This window comes from Trachurus trachurus, assembly GCF_905171665.1.
Source record: "Trachurus trachurus genome assembly, chromosome: 14".
In the NCBI taxonomy this organism is placed as follows: domain Eukaryota; kingdom Metazoa; phylum Chordata; class Actinopteri; order Carangiformes; family Carangidae; genus Trachurus; species Trachurus trachurus.
Window position 1 is genome coordinate 6,832,052 of NC_139903.1, and position 19,100 is coordinate 6,851,151.

At 39.9% G+C, this 19,100-nt stretch overlaps 1 protein-coding gene across 2 annotated transcripts in view; it reads right to left on the reverse strand.

The window, feature by feature from the left end:
- Positions 1-11,294: 11,294 nt before the first annotated feature.
- The window catches only part of gabrb2b (gamma-aminobutyric acid type A receptor subunit beta2b), a gene marked incomplete at both ends in the record, with an annotated part of 60,145 nt that continues 52,339 nt past the window's right edge, over positions 11,295-19,100 (reverse strand). The window contains 4 exons of one of the 2 annotated variants that reach the window (XM_083986211.1): positions 11,295-11,642; positions 12,565-12,705; positions 13,624-13,868; positions 17,671-17,823. In XM_083986211.1, coding sequence (XP_083842337.1) covers positions 11,295-11,642; positions 12,565-12,705; positions 13,624-13,868; positions 17,671-17,823 — 887 coding nt within the window. The remainder of the gene's footprint in view (positions 11,643-12,564; positions 12,706-13,623; positions 13,869-17,670; positions 17,824-19,100) is intronic. The other variant, XM_083986212.1, reaches the window with a different exon arrangement.

The following is a 19,100-nucleotide window of genomic DNA, read 5'->3' on the forward strand; positions in this document are numbered from 1 at the left end:
ATATTATAAATCTTCCTCTAGTCTGTGTCTGTGTGAACTATTCATTTCTGCCATATGCTCTGATTTTAACAGAAACTTTAAGTGAAACTTTCCCTTGAACAGACACTTGGAACTAAATTGGGGACATTGGCTCATAAAAAAGACATTCGTCCATAAAAAAAACAACATCAGGAAATTTTAATAAACTGAATTTTATGATCAATTATCCAAAGTCCTGTTTTCTGTTTTTTTGTTCTTTTTTTAAATTCCAGACTTTAATTATGGCCAGAAAAGGAAAGTGATATATTCCCAGGGAGTAGTAATTTTAAATTCATTGGAAAAACCTTCTGTGCTGCTGCCAGTGTTTGTTTGGCTTTTGGCCTGGAATTACTGAACAGTTTTTATTTTTTCTTCTTTTTTTTTCTTTTTTTTTACAATGGCCTGTGCTTATTCTGGGACCTGAGCAATACATTAAGCAAATGTGTTTTCTCCTCCCAGGCTAAACAAATTTGAGATGCTCTATCTTCACTCATTGTAATTCTGCACCTCCCACACAAGGACATCAGTGGTTACGGCAGATCTGCACTCAGCTGTTGTCTGTCATCCACCAAACTGTCAGAGCCCAACACTAGAGGACGTGTTCTCTAATGGCATCTCCACATCTCAGACTCTATAATGTATTTCTTCAATCTTCAATCAGCCTGTGTGTGTGCGTATGTGTTTTTTTTTTTTAGTCCTGCATTAATGCAAAAGGCAAAGATCAGGCTCTTTAGTGTCACAACAACCACCCAAGGTTTTTCTGATTCTTTCTGAAGTACAAAAAAAAAAAAAAAAATCAATTTTAAAAGGTCACGTCTTTGTGAAGTGTCAGATAAATGTACAGATACTTCACAAAGTGTTCAGACCTCTTCAGTTTGATCACATGTTGTTATGTTGCAGCCTTAACCTCTTCAGCTAAGTAGAAATGAAATCCTAATAGACCTGCTTTATAATCATTATACTTTATACTGTAGTGGTATTACGATGGAGCATTCATGAAAAATGAATTGGATATTTGAATTTTGGAGAATTTAATTTAAGAATTTAATGCTCTGCATGGGCCAATATAACGTTGGTCTAACCATAGTGATAAAAAAGTGACTGATGTTTTTTTATTTCATAAGCAACAAAAGTGTTCAGACCTTCAATGTCTCCATGTTGAAACTCAGGCTGCACAATTAATCCAGATGTCAGTATTGCCGAGAGCAAAATGCAAATCACAGGAGCTGAGAGATCTGACAAAACTAACATCATTCATTTTTTTTATTGTATTTATTGAAAAGCAAAAATGACCATTCACACTGAAATCACAATCCTAAAAGTTGATGCTTTTATTATCATGTAAACTAGTATATTAAGTCACTTTAGAGCTCAATACAAACAAAAGAAAGCACATTTCCTGCATGGAGCTTTTATGTTGTGCTGTAATTTCTCAGTGAACCATTAAAACGCCACAACATGCACGACATAACTGTTCTTTATCAATCTGAATGAACATAAATGTCACTTAAAACAATGGTTTCTGTCCACACGGCACATCGTGGAGGAGTCCTATCACTTCCTGAGTTGTTGAGTTGGTGAAGCTCAATACCAAGTGACTTCAAACATAAACGCGTCTCCCTGTCATGAATTAATCTCATCTTTTCAGTGCACACATCAATCATGATGTTGCATACTGTAAGAGTGAGTGAGTCATTTGTGAACTTCTTCTCTTGTTCTTCTTCCTCTCTCCATGGAGTGGAACTCCCTGCACCGGAGGAGGAGTGTCACTCGTCTTTTTTTTTTACAACCTACAGATGCTGGATTCTCGATTTCACATTAGCAATTCACATGGCGCAGCATGTGGGCAACGCTGCAGATAAAACAGTGGAGAAAATACAAAAAAATAAAAAATAAAATGTGACGAAACAAGAAAGCTGGAGAGAGAAGGATGAAGAGAAATAAAATAAGATGGGGGAAGAAATGGAGACAGAGAGAGAGGATGAGGAGGATCTGAGAGGATGAAGATGAAGACAGAGACATTCATAAGGAATTGTTAATATAACTTTTTTTTTGGTGGGGGGGGGGCTCTTTCTCTCATTTCTCTGTTGCCATGGTGAATATAAAACATGAGAGAAAAAAACATCTTTGATTTTCCTCTTCCTTCAGCACGGCCTGTGTGCACACGGTACAAAGTGACAGCACAGCAGCAACGTGGCAAAAACACACACACTAACAAACAAAGCCGTGATTAGACAGATCATTAACCCCGACTTAAATTCATCCTGTGTTTCCAAATCAGGAGTTTGCACCGTGGTTACAACTTCCTCTTACTCATCAAATCCAACAACAACTCATTATCTGGCTCTGTAAGATAATCAAGCTTTTTCTATATATTCATATATAATATATTTATTTATATGTAAAATCTTTATTCGCCATTGTAGCTAAGAATCAGTTTCATTTTCTCAGCAGAGAACAAACAGACACTGAACATTGTGTAATCTGCTCAACCAGTGCATGTTGGAGCTCGGGTGATATCCTCGACAAGCGAGCCAGCAGCAAAACACACAACGACACATTGCACGCTCACACACACACAGAGGGAACGTCTGACAGTATCTTTGCTCTAATCAGAATCTTAATTAGTCTGCTAGCAGTGTCCCATTAACATATATTCCTCCTAATTAACTAGGGACACGCACTTACAGAGGCAGAGGAATTAAAGATGTTTCTTGAAGTTTCATAAGATGAGGAAAAAAAGACGAACAAAGCAGGGAAACAAAAGTAAAAAGCTTTAATCTGTCAACCTCGTGACGGAGACTCAGTATCTGCAGCAGCACAAAGACTCTGTAAGTTTTATCATTAAGGTGCTCTTTGTTCACTGTGACCTTTACACAGGGAGCAGATCATTGTGGAGACTCTGCTGCTGTCAGACCAACACATACAGTAGCAGGGGTGTTTCTAGGCACCCTGGGGGCCTGAGGCACAAGGACTCATGGAGGCCCCCACCACCACCACCACTGCCACTGCCAAACAAAACCAGGACAAACATGTGCAATGTAACACAAATACCAAAACTAAAAGCAAACTTTACATACATTTTATAAATAACACTTAAACACACAACATTTCAGATCTGTATAGAATTTAATGTAACATTTATAGTTATATCTTCCTCTTCCAAATTCAAATACTGTAAGTACTAGTTTGGAGAGACCAAGCTGATATACTGACAGGAGAAATGATGTCAGTATCAATGTTAGCATTTGACAACAAATGCATTATTCAGCTATTGGGGGAAATTAACATTTGCGTGGCAGCAGGACAAACTAATTGCATGCATATACCAGACTGTATACACAGCCATTGGCAACACAGCTTATGTCACCATTTTATACACCTGCTCTGTGTAAACAAATTTAAACAGATATCATTATGTCTACATTTATGAGCCTCCACGCGCACCGTGAAGTTCTTTGACTGGTGCGAGACGGACTCATGTTTTCATTCATCAAGAATTCAAGTCAGAGGTTCAAAGAGGTTCACATACCGTCGTAGTTCTGACCATAAACGGCGATTCGGCTGCGTTATTCTCATGACTCGCCACAAAACCGAAAGTAAGGAAACGCTGGTCGGCTCAACCAGCATTTCCGCCACCACTAATACAGTAATAACAAAATAACAATAGAGACAGAACGATATATTTATCGAAAATGGGCCCATTAACAAGTGTGGGTAGCGGAGATTCATCCACATTAACGTGAGACTTTTTTATAACCGAATAGAAACTCCTCGTTGTCCCTTTAAGAGTTTAGAAGCTGTTCTACTGTTTAATGTTAGCTGTGAATGTGCAGTATACTTTTATGATGCTTGGTGGGACTGGGACAAGGTGGCATCACTACTTTTTTAATGTAACAGATACACATTCCCACTTACCACTGTCTCGTTGTTGTTTTTTTTCTTTTCGTGTGCATATGTCACGTATGTTTGCTTCTGCCGCAGCAAGCCAGCTAGTATGGGCCCCCATTTGGGAGATTCCAAACATGTTGTTGCACTGTCTTTGGGGGTTTCAAGTTGTGTCGTTGATATGGACCTCGACCGTCAGCCGTCTCTCGGGGCCCCCTACTAGCCACTAGCCAGCAACAGCGAGTAACGGGCCCTAAATGTGTTGGCGTTGCAGTGTCTAAAGCAGTTCCATCATGTTGTCATTGATATGGACCAATGTCAGCCGTCTCTTGGGGCCCCCTTCAGCTCGGGGCCCTATAGGCAACTGTCTAGATTGCCTCTGCCCACTGGTTGTGTGACTGTTGGAACCAGCTGTGGCTGCAGCCAAAGGTAAAACACTAATTGATCAGTCGTGTTGTGTCGTGTTGAGTTACTGCTGCTGCGGCTTCTCTTGTAGTGTCGAACATGAGTCGACACACAAGTAGAAAAACAAAACATACAAACCTACACACACATATACGTACTTTAAAGACACTTCCGGCGTCTCATCTTCCTCTCTCGCTCTCAGATGTAACGACTCATGTTGTCGTGCTTTCTCCGTCATAGGTGAGTCACCCGCTGCGATAATGCTGGTGTAACATCTTGGCTGCATAAACTCTGCTTTCCTTTGTCAGTTTAATCTGAAACACTGGCTGATTTAGAAGAAAGAAACACACACACACACACACACACACACACACATAGGCTGTGGGTGAAGACCAAAAAGGGTGTCATGGGTGAAAGATGAAAAAGAGCATTTTGCGTTAGACTCCACAGTCTTTGTGGTGATGCCAGCTCTGCCTCCAGTTTCTGTGTCATGACTCACGTCCTCGGCTCCAGAGCCACCGCGGCTCTATTTCTACTCCACCATGGCTCCATTTCAAATCTCAGAAACGCACTGCGCTGCTATAAAAAAAAACAGGCAATGCAAATTTGAAAGGATCCTTGTTGCCATGGGATGCAAATTCTTTTGATTAAGCTGGTTTACACAGCGCTTTGTGTGCATTTTGAACACACACACACACAGATTCAGGGGATGGCACAGTATCTGCCAGCAATTTCCAACAGAACTCAGGCCTGTTTCAGTGCCTTGCCCAAGGGCATTGCAGTTGTTCATTTGCAGCTCACTCGTGGTGGTGGTGTTATTTCCTCAGAAGTGCCTATCATACATTCTGCTGCTTCATCTCAGCAGCCTGGACTGACAGCTGTCTTCTAGAAACCACACACACTCTCATTAGCGGCTTCCTCTGGCCTGAGGTCATCCTGGGTGAACCCAGACCAGCCTCGTTTCTCTTTGCAGATCCAGCTTTTGTTTACATGATGCAACATGGCGGCCACCGAAGAGCAGCTATCGTAACGTCGGTCGAGCGTCTGTGTGGACACCAGACACTCTCAGATTTAACTTGCAGAAGTCCTTAGATGCCACTGCTTCTGCAAAACTACAACAACCACATTTGTTGACATTTGTTTTCCGTCGCTCTGCAGACGTCATCTGGATCATTGCTCTGATTGGTTGGAGGACTGTCCAATTGCAAACAGAGGCATTTTGATCTACGCTCATTGGAAGTTGTAGGTGAATACACCTTAACCAGACCCATAGTCAGTCTCAGATGCACTCCGGTGTTAGCCAGGGAACTCTGATGAAGGACAGCAGCTGGATTTGAAATATGGACTTTTAAGGAGATCAGAATCAGAAGAACTTTAATAATCCTGAAGGAAATTGTTGTGCTCCTAAACTCCTAAAGTTTTAGGATGTAAAAGTGGCCTGATAATTTAATGAAGATGCCCTGTGGTGTCATTCAGAGGCACTTTATGTTGTGAGAGTGTTTGTTGGTAAAAGCTACAAACACTTATGATTGGAGATCATGACTCAAGCGTGATGTGACCTCCCCAGCTCCAGTGCCTCCTCTCTGGAGGAAAGTGAAGGGTTTTCGTCCACATGTTCAAGCGGAAGACAATAGAAATGAGGCAAATGTGGAGTGAAAAACCTGGTAAATAATCACTATTCCAACTTTGAGACCTTGACTATATTTCAGTCTCACAGCTGAATTTATTGTTTGTTCAAAGAAACACGGCTCCTTTTACTGCTGACAGCAGATTTCTGCAGAGGTCAACTCACTGTTTAACCTCCTCGCTGTATAATACAGAGACAAATAGAGGCTGTTGATGAGTCTCCTGTTGAGATGGTTCAGCACCGTCACTGTAAAATATAGATCAGGAGCCTTGATGCATAAAACATGTGAACTCCAATGTGCTGAAATATGCAGAGATAAATGTGCCTATTTAAGTCACTGCTTAGGAAAGGCTTAAATAACATAAATAGAATATGTAATAGTAAAGAAAAAAATATGATTTTATATATTTAAATAAAAGGATGTTCAATTTGCATGTTAACTGGTACAATAACAGTTGGTTGAGGATAGAAAACTAATGTGGTCATTGTCATTTGAGTGATTTTGAATTATCCAATTAGTGGACATAACTGTGCATCTTTAGATGAAAGTCTTGAAAAATATTTTTACTCACCAGTTACATCTAGATTTCATTTGGACACTTCTTAAGTAAGATTCTTAAATGATGAAGGTCAGGTCACTTTCCTCATGAAAAGTCTTGATGGCAGCTACTTTCCATGAATGAAAATAAGGTCAAAGCTTTATTTTGTGTCAGTTTGTTGGTTCAGTATTTGTAATATTCATTCATTTATTTAGTAACACCAGGACTTTAGGAGTAGCAGCGTTTCTCAGCTCCAGATTAACAGTAGCTATTTGCATCAATGGATTTTGCTGATTTATTTCTGTGATGGGGAAGTTTTGGATCTTAGTTGCAAATGCACAAAAAAAAATATAGCCACTCGCTGCCAGCAAGTGTAGAAGTGACCTTTGAGCTTCTGGGATTTGGAATAAAGTTGTTTGTTAACAATGATTTCGCTCAAGCTGTGTGTTGAACAATGCTGAAAATATATCTTCACACTTCACACCCACATGAACTCATCAGAGTGTGGATAAAGTTTTCTCTGTCTTCAAAGAAACACCCACAGATTTAGAACTGTATACAATATTTATTGACAATGTATTAATTCTCATAGTAAAGACGGACACTGACTTTTACAGGGCTTATCTTTAAGAAGGGTACAGCTCAGGGAATTCCGGGAATGTTCTCGTGAGTGGCACATACAAGGGTTTTTTTTTTTTTTTTTTTAAAGGTGGAGGGTGTTGAGAGGGTAAGAAGGATCGATGCTGCTCGGAGTGAAGTCCAGCGCAGCAGGAGGCTAAGGCTTCTTCTGTGAGTGTGTGCAAACATACACCGTCACCAACATGTGTCACTTTAGGCTTTTTAGAGGATGTCCGTCTGTCCCTCTGCTCTCCAGAGAAGACTCTGATGTCAGATGGAAACCTTGCATTTCCAAAAAAACCTTAACTTCCCAGGAATGAAGAGAAGAAGAAGAAAAAAAAGCCATTTTCAAACCATTTACAACCATGTATTTTTAAACTTTATACAAGGGATTATGAAAGGACTTCCTACGCGTAAATATCATTCACTTTTCAGAATCCCCAGCGGACAATGTCGTCATGTCATTCTCTATAGTATAAATGTGAAAACTGCCAAAATTGGATTTTTACAAGTTTTCGCCAAACAACAGTGTCTGCAGATATTTTTGTTGTTGTTATTGTTGTTGTTTTTTTTTACACAGGAGTATAGAAGTATAAAAATATATGAAACAAAAAAGCGCTGTGAAGTACAAACACATATTCAAAGTGTAGAACTTATGAAGCAGACCTTTCTGTCCAGTTGCCGTGTGCTTTGGAAAAACACAAATCACTGTCTGGCCGACATACACCCACGACACACTCTCACACTCAAACACACTCATGTCACACCACATACTGTGTTGTTCTGAAGATTAAGAAATACATTAAAGATATTGGGTAGTTTGAGACTTGTCTATGGCTGAGGTGACTTCAGTACCTTAATGACTTGTATAAGGATTTTTTTAGTTTTTCAATTCTGCCCAGGCTGAAACAGTGTGTTGTGCTGTCTGGAGTGCTGTATATGGGTTTATGTGACTTTTATTAATAAAAAGGAAAAAAAAGAAACATCTGGAACAAGTTCACTAAGGTACTTTTCCCTTAAAGTACAATTCTTGGGTTTAAAGTTGTAGTTTGTGGTTGTCGTGTTGTGAGCAGTGTGAGTTGTGCTGACCTGAGATGGTTGAAATTTGGGCTAATAACAAAGGCATCGCTATAGCCTCTTTACCCTTTGTGTGTGTGTGTGTTTGAGAAAGTGGTGTACATTAAGCTGTATTTAGCTGATCATTGGTACAAGAGACTGTTAAACTTTTTGCTGACACATTACAGCAAATACATGCTGCAAAAGAATATCAACTACATTCATGAATACATGTTTACATTTTGGCAAAAACCTAAAAGAATAACAAAAATAAGAAAAGAAAAAGTGCTTTAACAAACAGAGCAAAAAACAAATAATAGAACCATGACTGGGTGACACTGTAAAATAGACTATTTACATAGTTTCCCATCAGCCATTGCAATTTCTTTACGTTACAGTAAAAATTATATTGAAAATGTCATTTTGTATTTTCTGTAGAAAGCTTACAATTACTTATTTACAAGAATAATATGCTCCAATTGATTGATTAATAATATAATATCTGATATATATATACATACATGTGTTTTTTTGAGATGAGTCAAAATTTGAATCGATAGAAAAAATTTCCAATGCCAATTATGCTTTTTAGTTTTCTAATAGAATTTTTCCACTTGTGTCTTTTAAACTTAATTACAAAATTAACAATTATTTGAGAGAAAATATATTTGTTGATATAATCACCAGAACTATCAAAAAAACAAAAAACACACAAAACAGAACATTGTTACTAACTGGGTGCAGTCAGATTGACGAGCGACATGTAAACAGCAGTGAGGTGAAAGTCCATAGTTCAACCTAAACTGGACTCTTATCGTATGTTCAACCTGTGCACGTTAGTTTACAGTTGTTGGGCAGTGCTTGTTAAAATGAATCAGTGTGTTACATAAATGCTTCATATATAATTAAAAAAAAAGTAAATATATATATTTTTTAATATCATCAATATTTGCAATACCAATCAAACATACTTCTTTATAGCTATTACAGTAATTACATATGCATGTCTGTGTAGTCGAGGTGAATTAAACACAAAAGCACAAATGAAATAGAAGAATTGATGTAAAACAGAATATTAAGGAGTTTCTACTGTACAGAGCATGCAGTGAGACATAACTGTAGGTGGCAGAATGATAATATTAACGTTTTAATGTTTAAATGTTCACTCGCACGTCCACAGTGGAAATCAATGGAGATACCAGGAGAAAAGATAATTTTCTATTTACTAGTTCTCACTGATTTCTGGAGTCACCCTTCGTCCTATCTTTGTCTTTAATGGCAATGAGCCTTTGTGACTCACTTTGAAAATGTCGACTTGAATTCTTAGCGATTCTTTATACATTTAATTCTCTGATGGATGATTTCAGACTTTAAACACCGCAGTTCATTCATACAGACAGGTAGATCCTGTGGGTAGAAGGATATGACACTCCTGTGTGTGTGTATGTTTTACAGCCCTAGTTATAGTTTTTACATTTGAACCTTGTTGTAACTGAGACGTGAAGTGTAATCGTAGTCATATCGATAAAGACAAAACCCCCATGAGCACCAGGTATTAGAAGAACTACGGTACAGCCTCTATGGCTTTTAAGAACTTGTGTGCAAAATCCTCTAAAATCTTTAAATCTTATAAAATCTATCTTGTGTACATACAGTCAAAAGCTTGGCATCATGGATAAATAATCCGCAGTTATAATCTGTAAATTTGTTTTGGATTCACGGCTATTCTATACTTTATGATCACCGATCTGGAAACAATATGTGACTAAGAGTTTTTAAACCTATATTAATAATAATTATTCTTTTTATTATCAACTATCCTGGGAGGCAGATACACCGTACGAGCATTTGAAATAAAAGTAAGAAAAAAAATATCAGCATAAAATTGTATTAAAATTTCGGTGTCAACACCTGATATTTCATGATTTTTGTGCTTTTTTTGCGTTCTCGCCTTTCTGCTGACCTATAGACTCACTTGAGCTTCACCATCTGTGTTCTTCTTGAACCATGGAAGAATTATTAGAGTTGATAAAGTGCTGTTTGAGCAGTTGTGAAGGATTTCTATAAGTGTTGTAAATATATATCCAAGAAAGTGAGAATAGAGCGCTGAAGAAGGAATTTTTTTTAGGTCATATTGTCGTTGGTAATAATTAATGCTATACATGTGATATTTACATTTTGATGAATGAACTAATTCTTTTTGTACATTTCATGTACATATGCTTTGTGATAAAATCCAATATTCATCATTTTAAATAATGTACAAGTTGCTTAAACCAATTTTTTTATATATTCTTTCTTAAATAGTTTTCTCACTTCACTCCATTTCTTTACTTTCTTTAACAGTTTGACACAGTGGACAGAACAGAATAATAATGACAATCCAGATTGGCTTTACATTATGCTATTTTTGACTCTCAACAGGCTTCTTAAGTGCAATCTGAATTAAAACCTGGAAGTTTTGGAATTATCTTTAATAAGTGCATAATGCCGTCTTATTAAGATGGTTTATGAACTGAAAGAGGATGGTTTAGATGTAAATTATATTCTCCTTGCAATATATTAAAGTACAAAAGAGTTGATTTGAAGTTTCCATCTCATCACATGATATTGCAAATTGTAAACTTATATCATATTGGTATCAAATTAATTCTAGTAAGAATAAATTATGTTTCATTGACATAATTAATCTTAGAAAACCAAGTTAACTTCAGCACTTTTAAGTGGCATCGGTGCAAGTAAATGGTCTTTTAAAACTAAAAAGTCAACTTGTCAATTTGTCTCTAACTGATGTGACATTTTGGCAATGAATTATGTATATTGTAAATCTAACATAATAAAAACATAAAAAATATGCAAACATTTTAAAAAATGGCAAGATTACACAATTCACAAAATATGTAAAATTTTAAACAATTACTCAGGAACAGGCACCTTATATATTTGTAATCTCTCTTCTATAAGGTTTTCATGTGTTAGCCAGCAAAATGTGGTTTTTCCAAGATATGATGGATCCAGTCCTGAATGTCGTAATTCAGTCCAGTGTTACAAGATCACATAGAAATGAAACAAACCAGATACAAACAAGAAATGAGCAACAGATTTTGCTGTTTGTTCTTGCCCTCACTGATGTTCATCCCAGTTTAGTTGACGTAGTAAAGCCAGTAAATGATGTTGAAGAGGGAAAACACAGTTGGGAAGATTATCCTCGACCATTTGTCAATAGAGTTTACGTCAGTCAAGTCTGGGATGTTGATTTTTAGCTGTGAAGTGCGTCGCCGTAGTCGGCTCTTCTTTTGAGTCATGTGCCGCTCCAGCGCATTTCGGCCAAAATTGTGTCTGGCCAGCCCTCCTTTACGATACTGTAAAGTCGAGCTGTCGTACGTCAGCATGGTGTTTCGTGGGTCATTGAGACCCAGTGCCAGCTCTGTGACGCCCATGTCGTTCTTGATGTCCAAGGTGCCCAGAAGGATGTTTTCATGGGGGTCCATCTGTTTGAGCGAAAGAGTTGAGATTGTCTTGTGTGTTTATGTCATGCAACAATATTATCTCTATAAGGTCTATTTTTACAATAACAGAAAGAAAACAAAGTAGTAACATTTCTGAAAAAGTTAGAAGCCATGAGAATAATATCAGTTAAAGCAGAAGTGAGTGATATATTTGTGTTAATATAAGTCTTAAATAGTTATATCTTCCAACAGCAATCACTTACATAGAGTGTTTGGACTGAAACACGGGTCTCTCAGTCCCTCTGCTCTGCTCTGAGCCGAAGAGAAAACATTTATCGTATCCTACAGTTTTTATCCAATGAGGAGAGAGAACGGCATGCAGGGCTGTGTGTGCAGCCAAGGAACGCCGTGAATGTGGTGACGTAGCGACGAGGACTGTTATGGTGCGTTCAAGGAAACTCGTATTTTTCCGACCGTGAAGTGGTACCAGTTCGATCTGGTACGAGTTCACCGGTCAGAAGTTACGAGTGGCCGTTATAGTGACTTTCACCGGTAAAACAGGTCGGAAAAACACGAGTGGGTTGCCTGGAACGCTACAAAGTCGTAAATTGTGACTTGAAGCTGTAATTTACGATTTCAAAAGCCTGCCTGGAACGCAGCATTAGCGAAAACGACCGGACCACTCACTTCTGCTTTAACTACAGTTCAGATTTATCTTTTTTTTGATAAGATGATCCCTCCTTTGAAACATTTTATCATCTTTAAGCTTATTGTTTTGGCTTTAGCAACTATCTGTTCGACATAGTGAAGCAATCGAAAGAGACCAACGTTTTCCTCAGGAGTTGGTGATGACTCAACAGGAAAGTGAATATAGGACTAACTAAAAAACACTGCTTTAAAGAAACAGGACAGTAATTTACAATTTATAATTTATAATGTATAGTTTATAATATATTGGCTGTACCTTATTCTTCTGGTCGCTCAGTCCGATCGCTGCGTCATCCACAAAGATCGGCTCCCACATCGAGTCATGACCGTCAAGTTCCCTTTGCTTCATTCTTGCATACAGAGTGTCATCTCTGCCGACCACATTTCCCACCAGCCACTGCAAGTTAAACACAATCACCATGGTTACCTGAACAACAGAAAAGTCGTACATTTGTGTAGGCGACCGTAGGTTCCTCAGCTGAAGACTACTCCCTCTGTTTTGTCCCTCACTCTCTGGATCAAGGGTAAACCGACAAGCTTTTAGTCTCTTTAGTGAATCCACTTTATTATTATATATAGCTTTATTTTACTGACTCCAAGTCCAATAATTAGCAGACAGATATATAAAGTCTCAAATATACTTTTTTATTTATTTTTTATCTTTTTCGTTCACAATTTTCTGCATATACTCATGTGCACAGACTTCACAATTTTTTCCCCTGCACCTTAAAAGTATCTTCGATTCAAATATCTAGTTTTAATTTTCTCCTCTGGCTTCCCTTGATGCCCAGGTTATTAATGCAGCCATTCTTCCATTTTTATTTCATCATTTCAAGTCGGTGTTTTGTATTCACCTGATATCGGCATGTGGCCACGTTATTACTGTGGCTTTTTTGCATCTTTTCTCATAAGCAATTGGTTTGTTCCGGCTGGTGGCACAAAATGAGAAGGTGAATGCGACGCTTTCTACCAAGACAAAGGGCCAAGTGGCTCAGAGACCTTCTTTTCCCCTCATTTCAGCTGGCAACATGTCACATTTGGATTTCAAAAGGGGGCCTGTACAAGCTTATTAGGCTGGCCCTCATTGGCACAGTGAAGGCAGGAAACATTAGGTCAGCCCTCCGTTTGAAGTGCTGACATTTCTTTTCTCTGCAAGTAATTATTCTGAGTTCAAATATGCATTTTCTGAGAATCTAGTGCAAAAAAAAAGACGTGAGCACACGAGACCTCATCTAGAGTTTGAGCCTGTCTCTTCACATGTGGAGGTATTTTTACGCAAAATACATTCACAAAACAAAAGACGAGCTGCTCTTACCTTGTTCGGATCCATCCTCATCTTCTCGTTGTTGGCCAGCGCCGACTTCTCAGCTGCTTTTTTCTGCCGCTGAGGACCCCGTCCGAAGAAGATGTAGTTTACCAGCGCGTACTCCAGCAGAGCGAGGAAGACGAAGACGAAGCAGCCCATCAGGTACATGTCTATGGCCTTGACGTAGGGGATTTTAGGCAGGGTTTCCCTCAGATGGGTGTTGATGGTGGTCATGGTGAGCACCGTGGTTATACCTGACAGAGAAACACCATGTTCACCATCAGAAACGTTAAGAATCAACAAAGTTTCGAGAGTGAAATGATTAATGATCTAATTTAATATAATTAAATCAATAAAACCAAACATGAGGCCCTTACTGTTTTAATCCTGTGAGACATCTTTGCGATCAACTTGATACCATGGGCCCTAGTTTGCTGGCGCAGCGCAGGTGGCGCAAGGTAGCGCAGCCGGTCTAATGCAAGTTTCGACCAGCGCAGCCGAGCGCAAAGTCAGATTGGAAGATTGGCAGATCGCGCTGCGCTGAGATAGGCGTGGCGGCGCAGCAGGGGGAGGCGTCACAGATTCAGCTTGGTGCAGTGGAAGTTTCGTCCGAAAATGTCCCGCCGAGGTTGCGCTGAAAGCTCGCCACCTCCAACCAGGTCTAGTCTCAGCGCAGCGCGGAGCGCAGCAGGTGCAGTGGAAGTTTGGCTGACTGACCTGCAGTGCACACACGTCACCAAGACCTCACAGGCAGATCTCCACAGTTCCAGACACATTTCAATGCAATAAATATCCACAATAACCACTATTTAATGCAACTAACGGAATCAACACGTGAATTTATATCTATATAGATTGTCCCGTCACATCTGACGTCAGATCAAAGCAGAGATCAAAGGCTGTCGGTGCGTAAAGGAAACTCCACCTGAATTAACACAGCAGGGACGAACTGGCACTGAAAAGCAGCTGTGGATGTCCCAAGCAGGACTGAGGGTGGATGACTGCATGTCGCTGCCGTGTTGAGATACCACTCTGCCCTTGTGATGATCGCTGTATTTATTTATTTACTTATTAATTCATAAGCACGTGCGACCGCATCACGCGGCCGTAATGAAAAACAAAACACAAATCATCATCTCTCTTAGTCCAGCACAACAGCCTCGGTATCAGATAGTCAGTATATAGCCTACTACAGTACTCAGCATCTCTATCACAGAAAAAAAAAGAGAAAAAAAGAGACGGACAGAGAGAGAGAGAGAGAGAGAGAGAGAGAGAGGAGGACAGAGAGAGAGAGAGAGAGAGAGGGAGAGAGAGAGAGCGCGTCCTTGCTGATTTCATCCACATGGTGTGTGTTTATGTTGTGATTAGTGTAGCCTACACCTCTGATCTTATACACAGGGTTTGAATAAATGTGAGTTTCTTTATTAGTTTATTAGTTGTTGTTTCTTAGATTGCGTAGGGGTTCTCAGTGTATCAGATCAATCCTGGTTAAGTATATTAGTAAACTCATTATTGGTCACTCTGAGCTCGGACCTCCGGGGAAACAGCTGTTTCCTCCGGGGAGAGGTTCGGCCTCTGGCGTCGCTGTCTCCTCCGTCCATGTCAAAGTATAAAATGACAAACTTGCAGCGCGCATCACCCGCCGCGCAGTTAAAGGTGAGGAGAGGAGCTCCTTTGATTGGTGAAGATCTGACTCGGCTGTGTCAAACCCACTCCACGCCTTTCTCTCCTCCTTCTGTCTCCCTCCCGCCCTCTCTCCTCCCTCTTCGCCGTTTGCGCCGGTGGGAGGGACGAGGGGAGGGGTTGCGCCGGTCTAAGTCTGACTGCGCGGCCCACGAATCTTGCGAAATGGACCTGGGCCACACCCCGTTGACGTGGCGAAGCTGCGCTGATCACAGACTTCACCTGGTCGACGAAACTAGGGCCCCATGTCTTTGACTGACTAAGTCTTTCAGGATCAATGAAACCAGGGGGGTTTCACCCTCCATGGCTTCAAACAACGGGCTGGTAGATGAGCTAAAAGACGGGCACCTGAAGCCGAGCTGCAATTTGAAATTCAAATGTCAACCTTGGTCTTGTTCATTAGTGGAGAGCTCCTGCCGAGAAAAGTTGTAGACACTTTTCAAAAGCTTCACCATGTCGGATCGGCTCGGCATATCAATGTGTTGAGTTTTTGCTTATTAGAGGTGACACGCCAACTCTCACTACAAGTAATTTAATTTCTTTCTTTTTTCCCAGCGTGATTACAATGGTGTGTGTCTATGGTATTATCTATATACAGGAATTATAAGTGGCATGAGAAGCCTGATCCTAAAGCTTCAATGTGATTTTCTATACATGATTAAATAGTTGTTTTTTTCTCAGCTCACGAATCCTCCCACACACACCTGTGCCTTGCCCGCACGCTGAGATTATTTAAGGCAATTTCTATGGAGAGCCTCAGTAAACAATTACTAAATTATTATATACAGCTGTCACAAAGCTGTCAGGTGACCACCGCTCAAAATAGGATTCAGGCAATTCTCCCAAGCTGTTGCTGCAAGAGCTTAACAATAACAACAAAGGATTTCTGCAGCACAGTGGCCATGTGATGCAGCCATTACAGGTCCACTTTAATGCTCTGAAACCAGGTCAGAGTAAAGTGGTTCCTGAATCTGGTGTAGATTGAGGGGGTGACTGAATATTTCCCAACTCAGCTGACCTGCCTCCATTATGGAGCATTACTTTTTTTTTTTTTTTTCTTCATTAAATCCCATGCATGCCTCTCCCCCCCCGGATCACTAAATGCAGCTCTGTTGTCAATCAGCGAAATTGCCTTGTCGACTAAAGCGAGGGACGGCAGTGGGGTAGAGAGGGATGAATGAAGCTGGGTGGGTGGAAGACAGGGAGCTGCAGATAAACACGGAGTAAGTTAGCTGAGTGCAAACCTCACAGGCTACACACTGTTTACGTAATTGAGAACGACGTCGGGCGAATGGTGACTCTCAGGAAAAGCACAGAGGCTCTGGATTCAGAGTGGAAACAAATCAACCTGCTCGTCCATCATCAGGTGTTTCTGGGCTAAAGCACTTCCTGTACTGGGGTTGGATATTTGACCCTGGTTTAAACCAACAGTGATGGAAAAGCCATTAAAAACATAATGCTGCTGCACTGCAAAAACTCAAACTCTTACCAAGAACATTTGTCTTATTTCTAGTCGAAACAATCTCATTACTTAAAATAAGACTCATCACATTAAGAGTAGCTTGTTTTTAGACACTTTTTACTTCTTTCAAGCAAATTTTCACTTGAAATAAGTAGAAAAATCTGATAGTGGAGCAAGTTTTTCTTTCTTATTACAAGCACAAAAAACTTGGCAGATTCTTCTACTTATTTCAAGTGAAAATTAGTTTGGAACGAGTGAAAATTATCTAAAAACAAGTTAATTTTTAAGGTGATGAGTCTTATTTTAAGTGAAAAGAGATTAGTTTTGAGTAGAAATGAGACATTTTGACAAGAAATAAGACAAATATTCTTGGAAAGATTTGGGGTTTTTGCAGTGTGTGGAGCAGCGTGGTGCGGTTCTGCTTTCTTTAAGGACTGAATCAGGTTCATGACTGTGATTGATGAAGACACGAAGCACAGTAATTAATGATTGAAAAAATTTGAATTAATTCATTAAATTCAGTCATGAGCTTCAGAGCACTGACAGTTGTGTCTGTAGTGATAAATAATGTCAGATACGTTTCACCAGTTCAACAGAAGTTCTTACAGTTAAGGTCAAACAGGTCTACTACAACTTAATGCTTTCCCCTCAGTATCTACTGTTTGGATCTTTCTCAACTTGTTTCTAAATACCCCTCAAATGCATGATTGGAAGATAATGAGGAGAAACTTGGGGGAAAGAAACAGTCTGTCTGTATTATATGTGTCTGAGCTACTGGATACTTGAATTTCCTTTGGGATCAATAAAGTATCTCTAAGTCTAAGTAAAACTGCTTTGCCTTGGATTTCCTTGGTCACTGCGTATCAGTCCCTGTCCTCTCTATCCGTCTATATTTGTATGGGAGGCCTCACCTAGAGCGACCCTGGCAGCCGACGCGTCATAGTTGATCCAGAAGGAGACCCAGGAGAGGATGGTGATGAGGATAGAAGGCATGTATGTCTGCAGGATGAAGTAGCCAATGTTTCTCTTCAGCTTAAAACTCAGGGAGAGACGAGGGTAGGAACCTGCACGGAGCAGACGGGAGAGGGAAAATAGAAAGCAGAGGCAGAGTGAGGTGACGTACGTCCACAGCATTCGACACAGACGCTCTCCAGGAGTTTATGAATTTTGACTCTGCTATTTTAGACACAGCGTATATATTTTGGGGTTGTACTCAGACTGCAGCACAAGTTCAAACCTCTGTGGTCGAGGGATGGTTGAATTTTGATGCTAAATCTTAGATGATAAGGTTATTTTAGGTTTTAGATGCTTTTCTGTCATTCAGTTTAAATATCATACACACAACAAGACTAAAGATGTTAGAGTCAACAGCATGCCACTTCTGTCAATCATATTTACCACCATGTTTTTGAGCTAAAATACAGTACTATTATAGATTAACTTGTTAATGCACTGGTCCTTTTATCTGTTCATTAAAAAAAGGAAAAATCCCTATCACAATTTCCCCAGGCCAAATGTAACAATTTAAAAAGAGCTGCAAACCTTTACTTTTGAGAGACTGGGAACAGTGAAGGTTGTCCTGTCTTATTTGCACAATTAAAAAGAAGTACAAGGCAACAAACAAGAAATTAAAAATGGCAGGAAATCCACAAATTAGACAGGAGTAAATGAAATGTAAATAAACCAACCAAAGTGACATGAACAGACTGAATTGTATTTATTAGTTTTATGGATCCCCCAAGCTCCGTGTGCCCCCACCACTGTGTTGTATGTTGTTTTATAGCTCATTCTGAGAGCAGTCCATCATCCATCTGTTCCCTGTTACTGAGGCACTCAGTAAAAACCCATATTAGCCGTCTCCACTGCTGTGAAGCGTCAGCACTCAGCAGAATTACCTGTTCTCTCCTCCACCTGTGTTTACATGCACCGTGATGGAGGAGCTTTGATGGTTTTTGGTAAAAGCCAAACTGTATCAGCGCACACGACGTTTCACTACCTCAGGGAACAGGTTGTACTTTGGTTTATGGTGCGTTACCAAATTACAACAGGATGGAGACTGGACAACAAGCGTAACGACAGGAGGAGCGAGAATACACAGCAATATGTGGTTTATTTGAAAGTTGCAGAAGACGGATGAGCAAGGAGGATTAAGTCTTTACAAAATGAAAGCGGCACCAATCCACCGGGCTCAGCTTCTCCTCTTGGAACGGCACCACTTTAGATCTGCTCTTTCTGTTAGCTCATGTTAGCATGAGTCACCGAGAGAGTGGCTGAATTATTTCTTCATGAAGTGAGGAGGCGGCTTGGGGCAGAAAATAACAGGAAGGAGGAGGCAACTGTG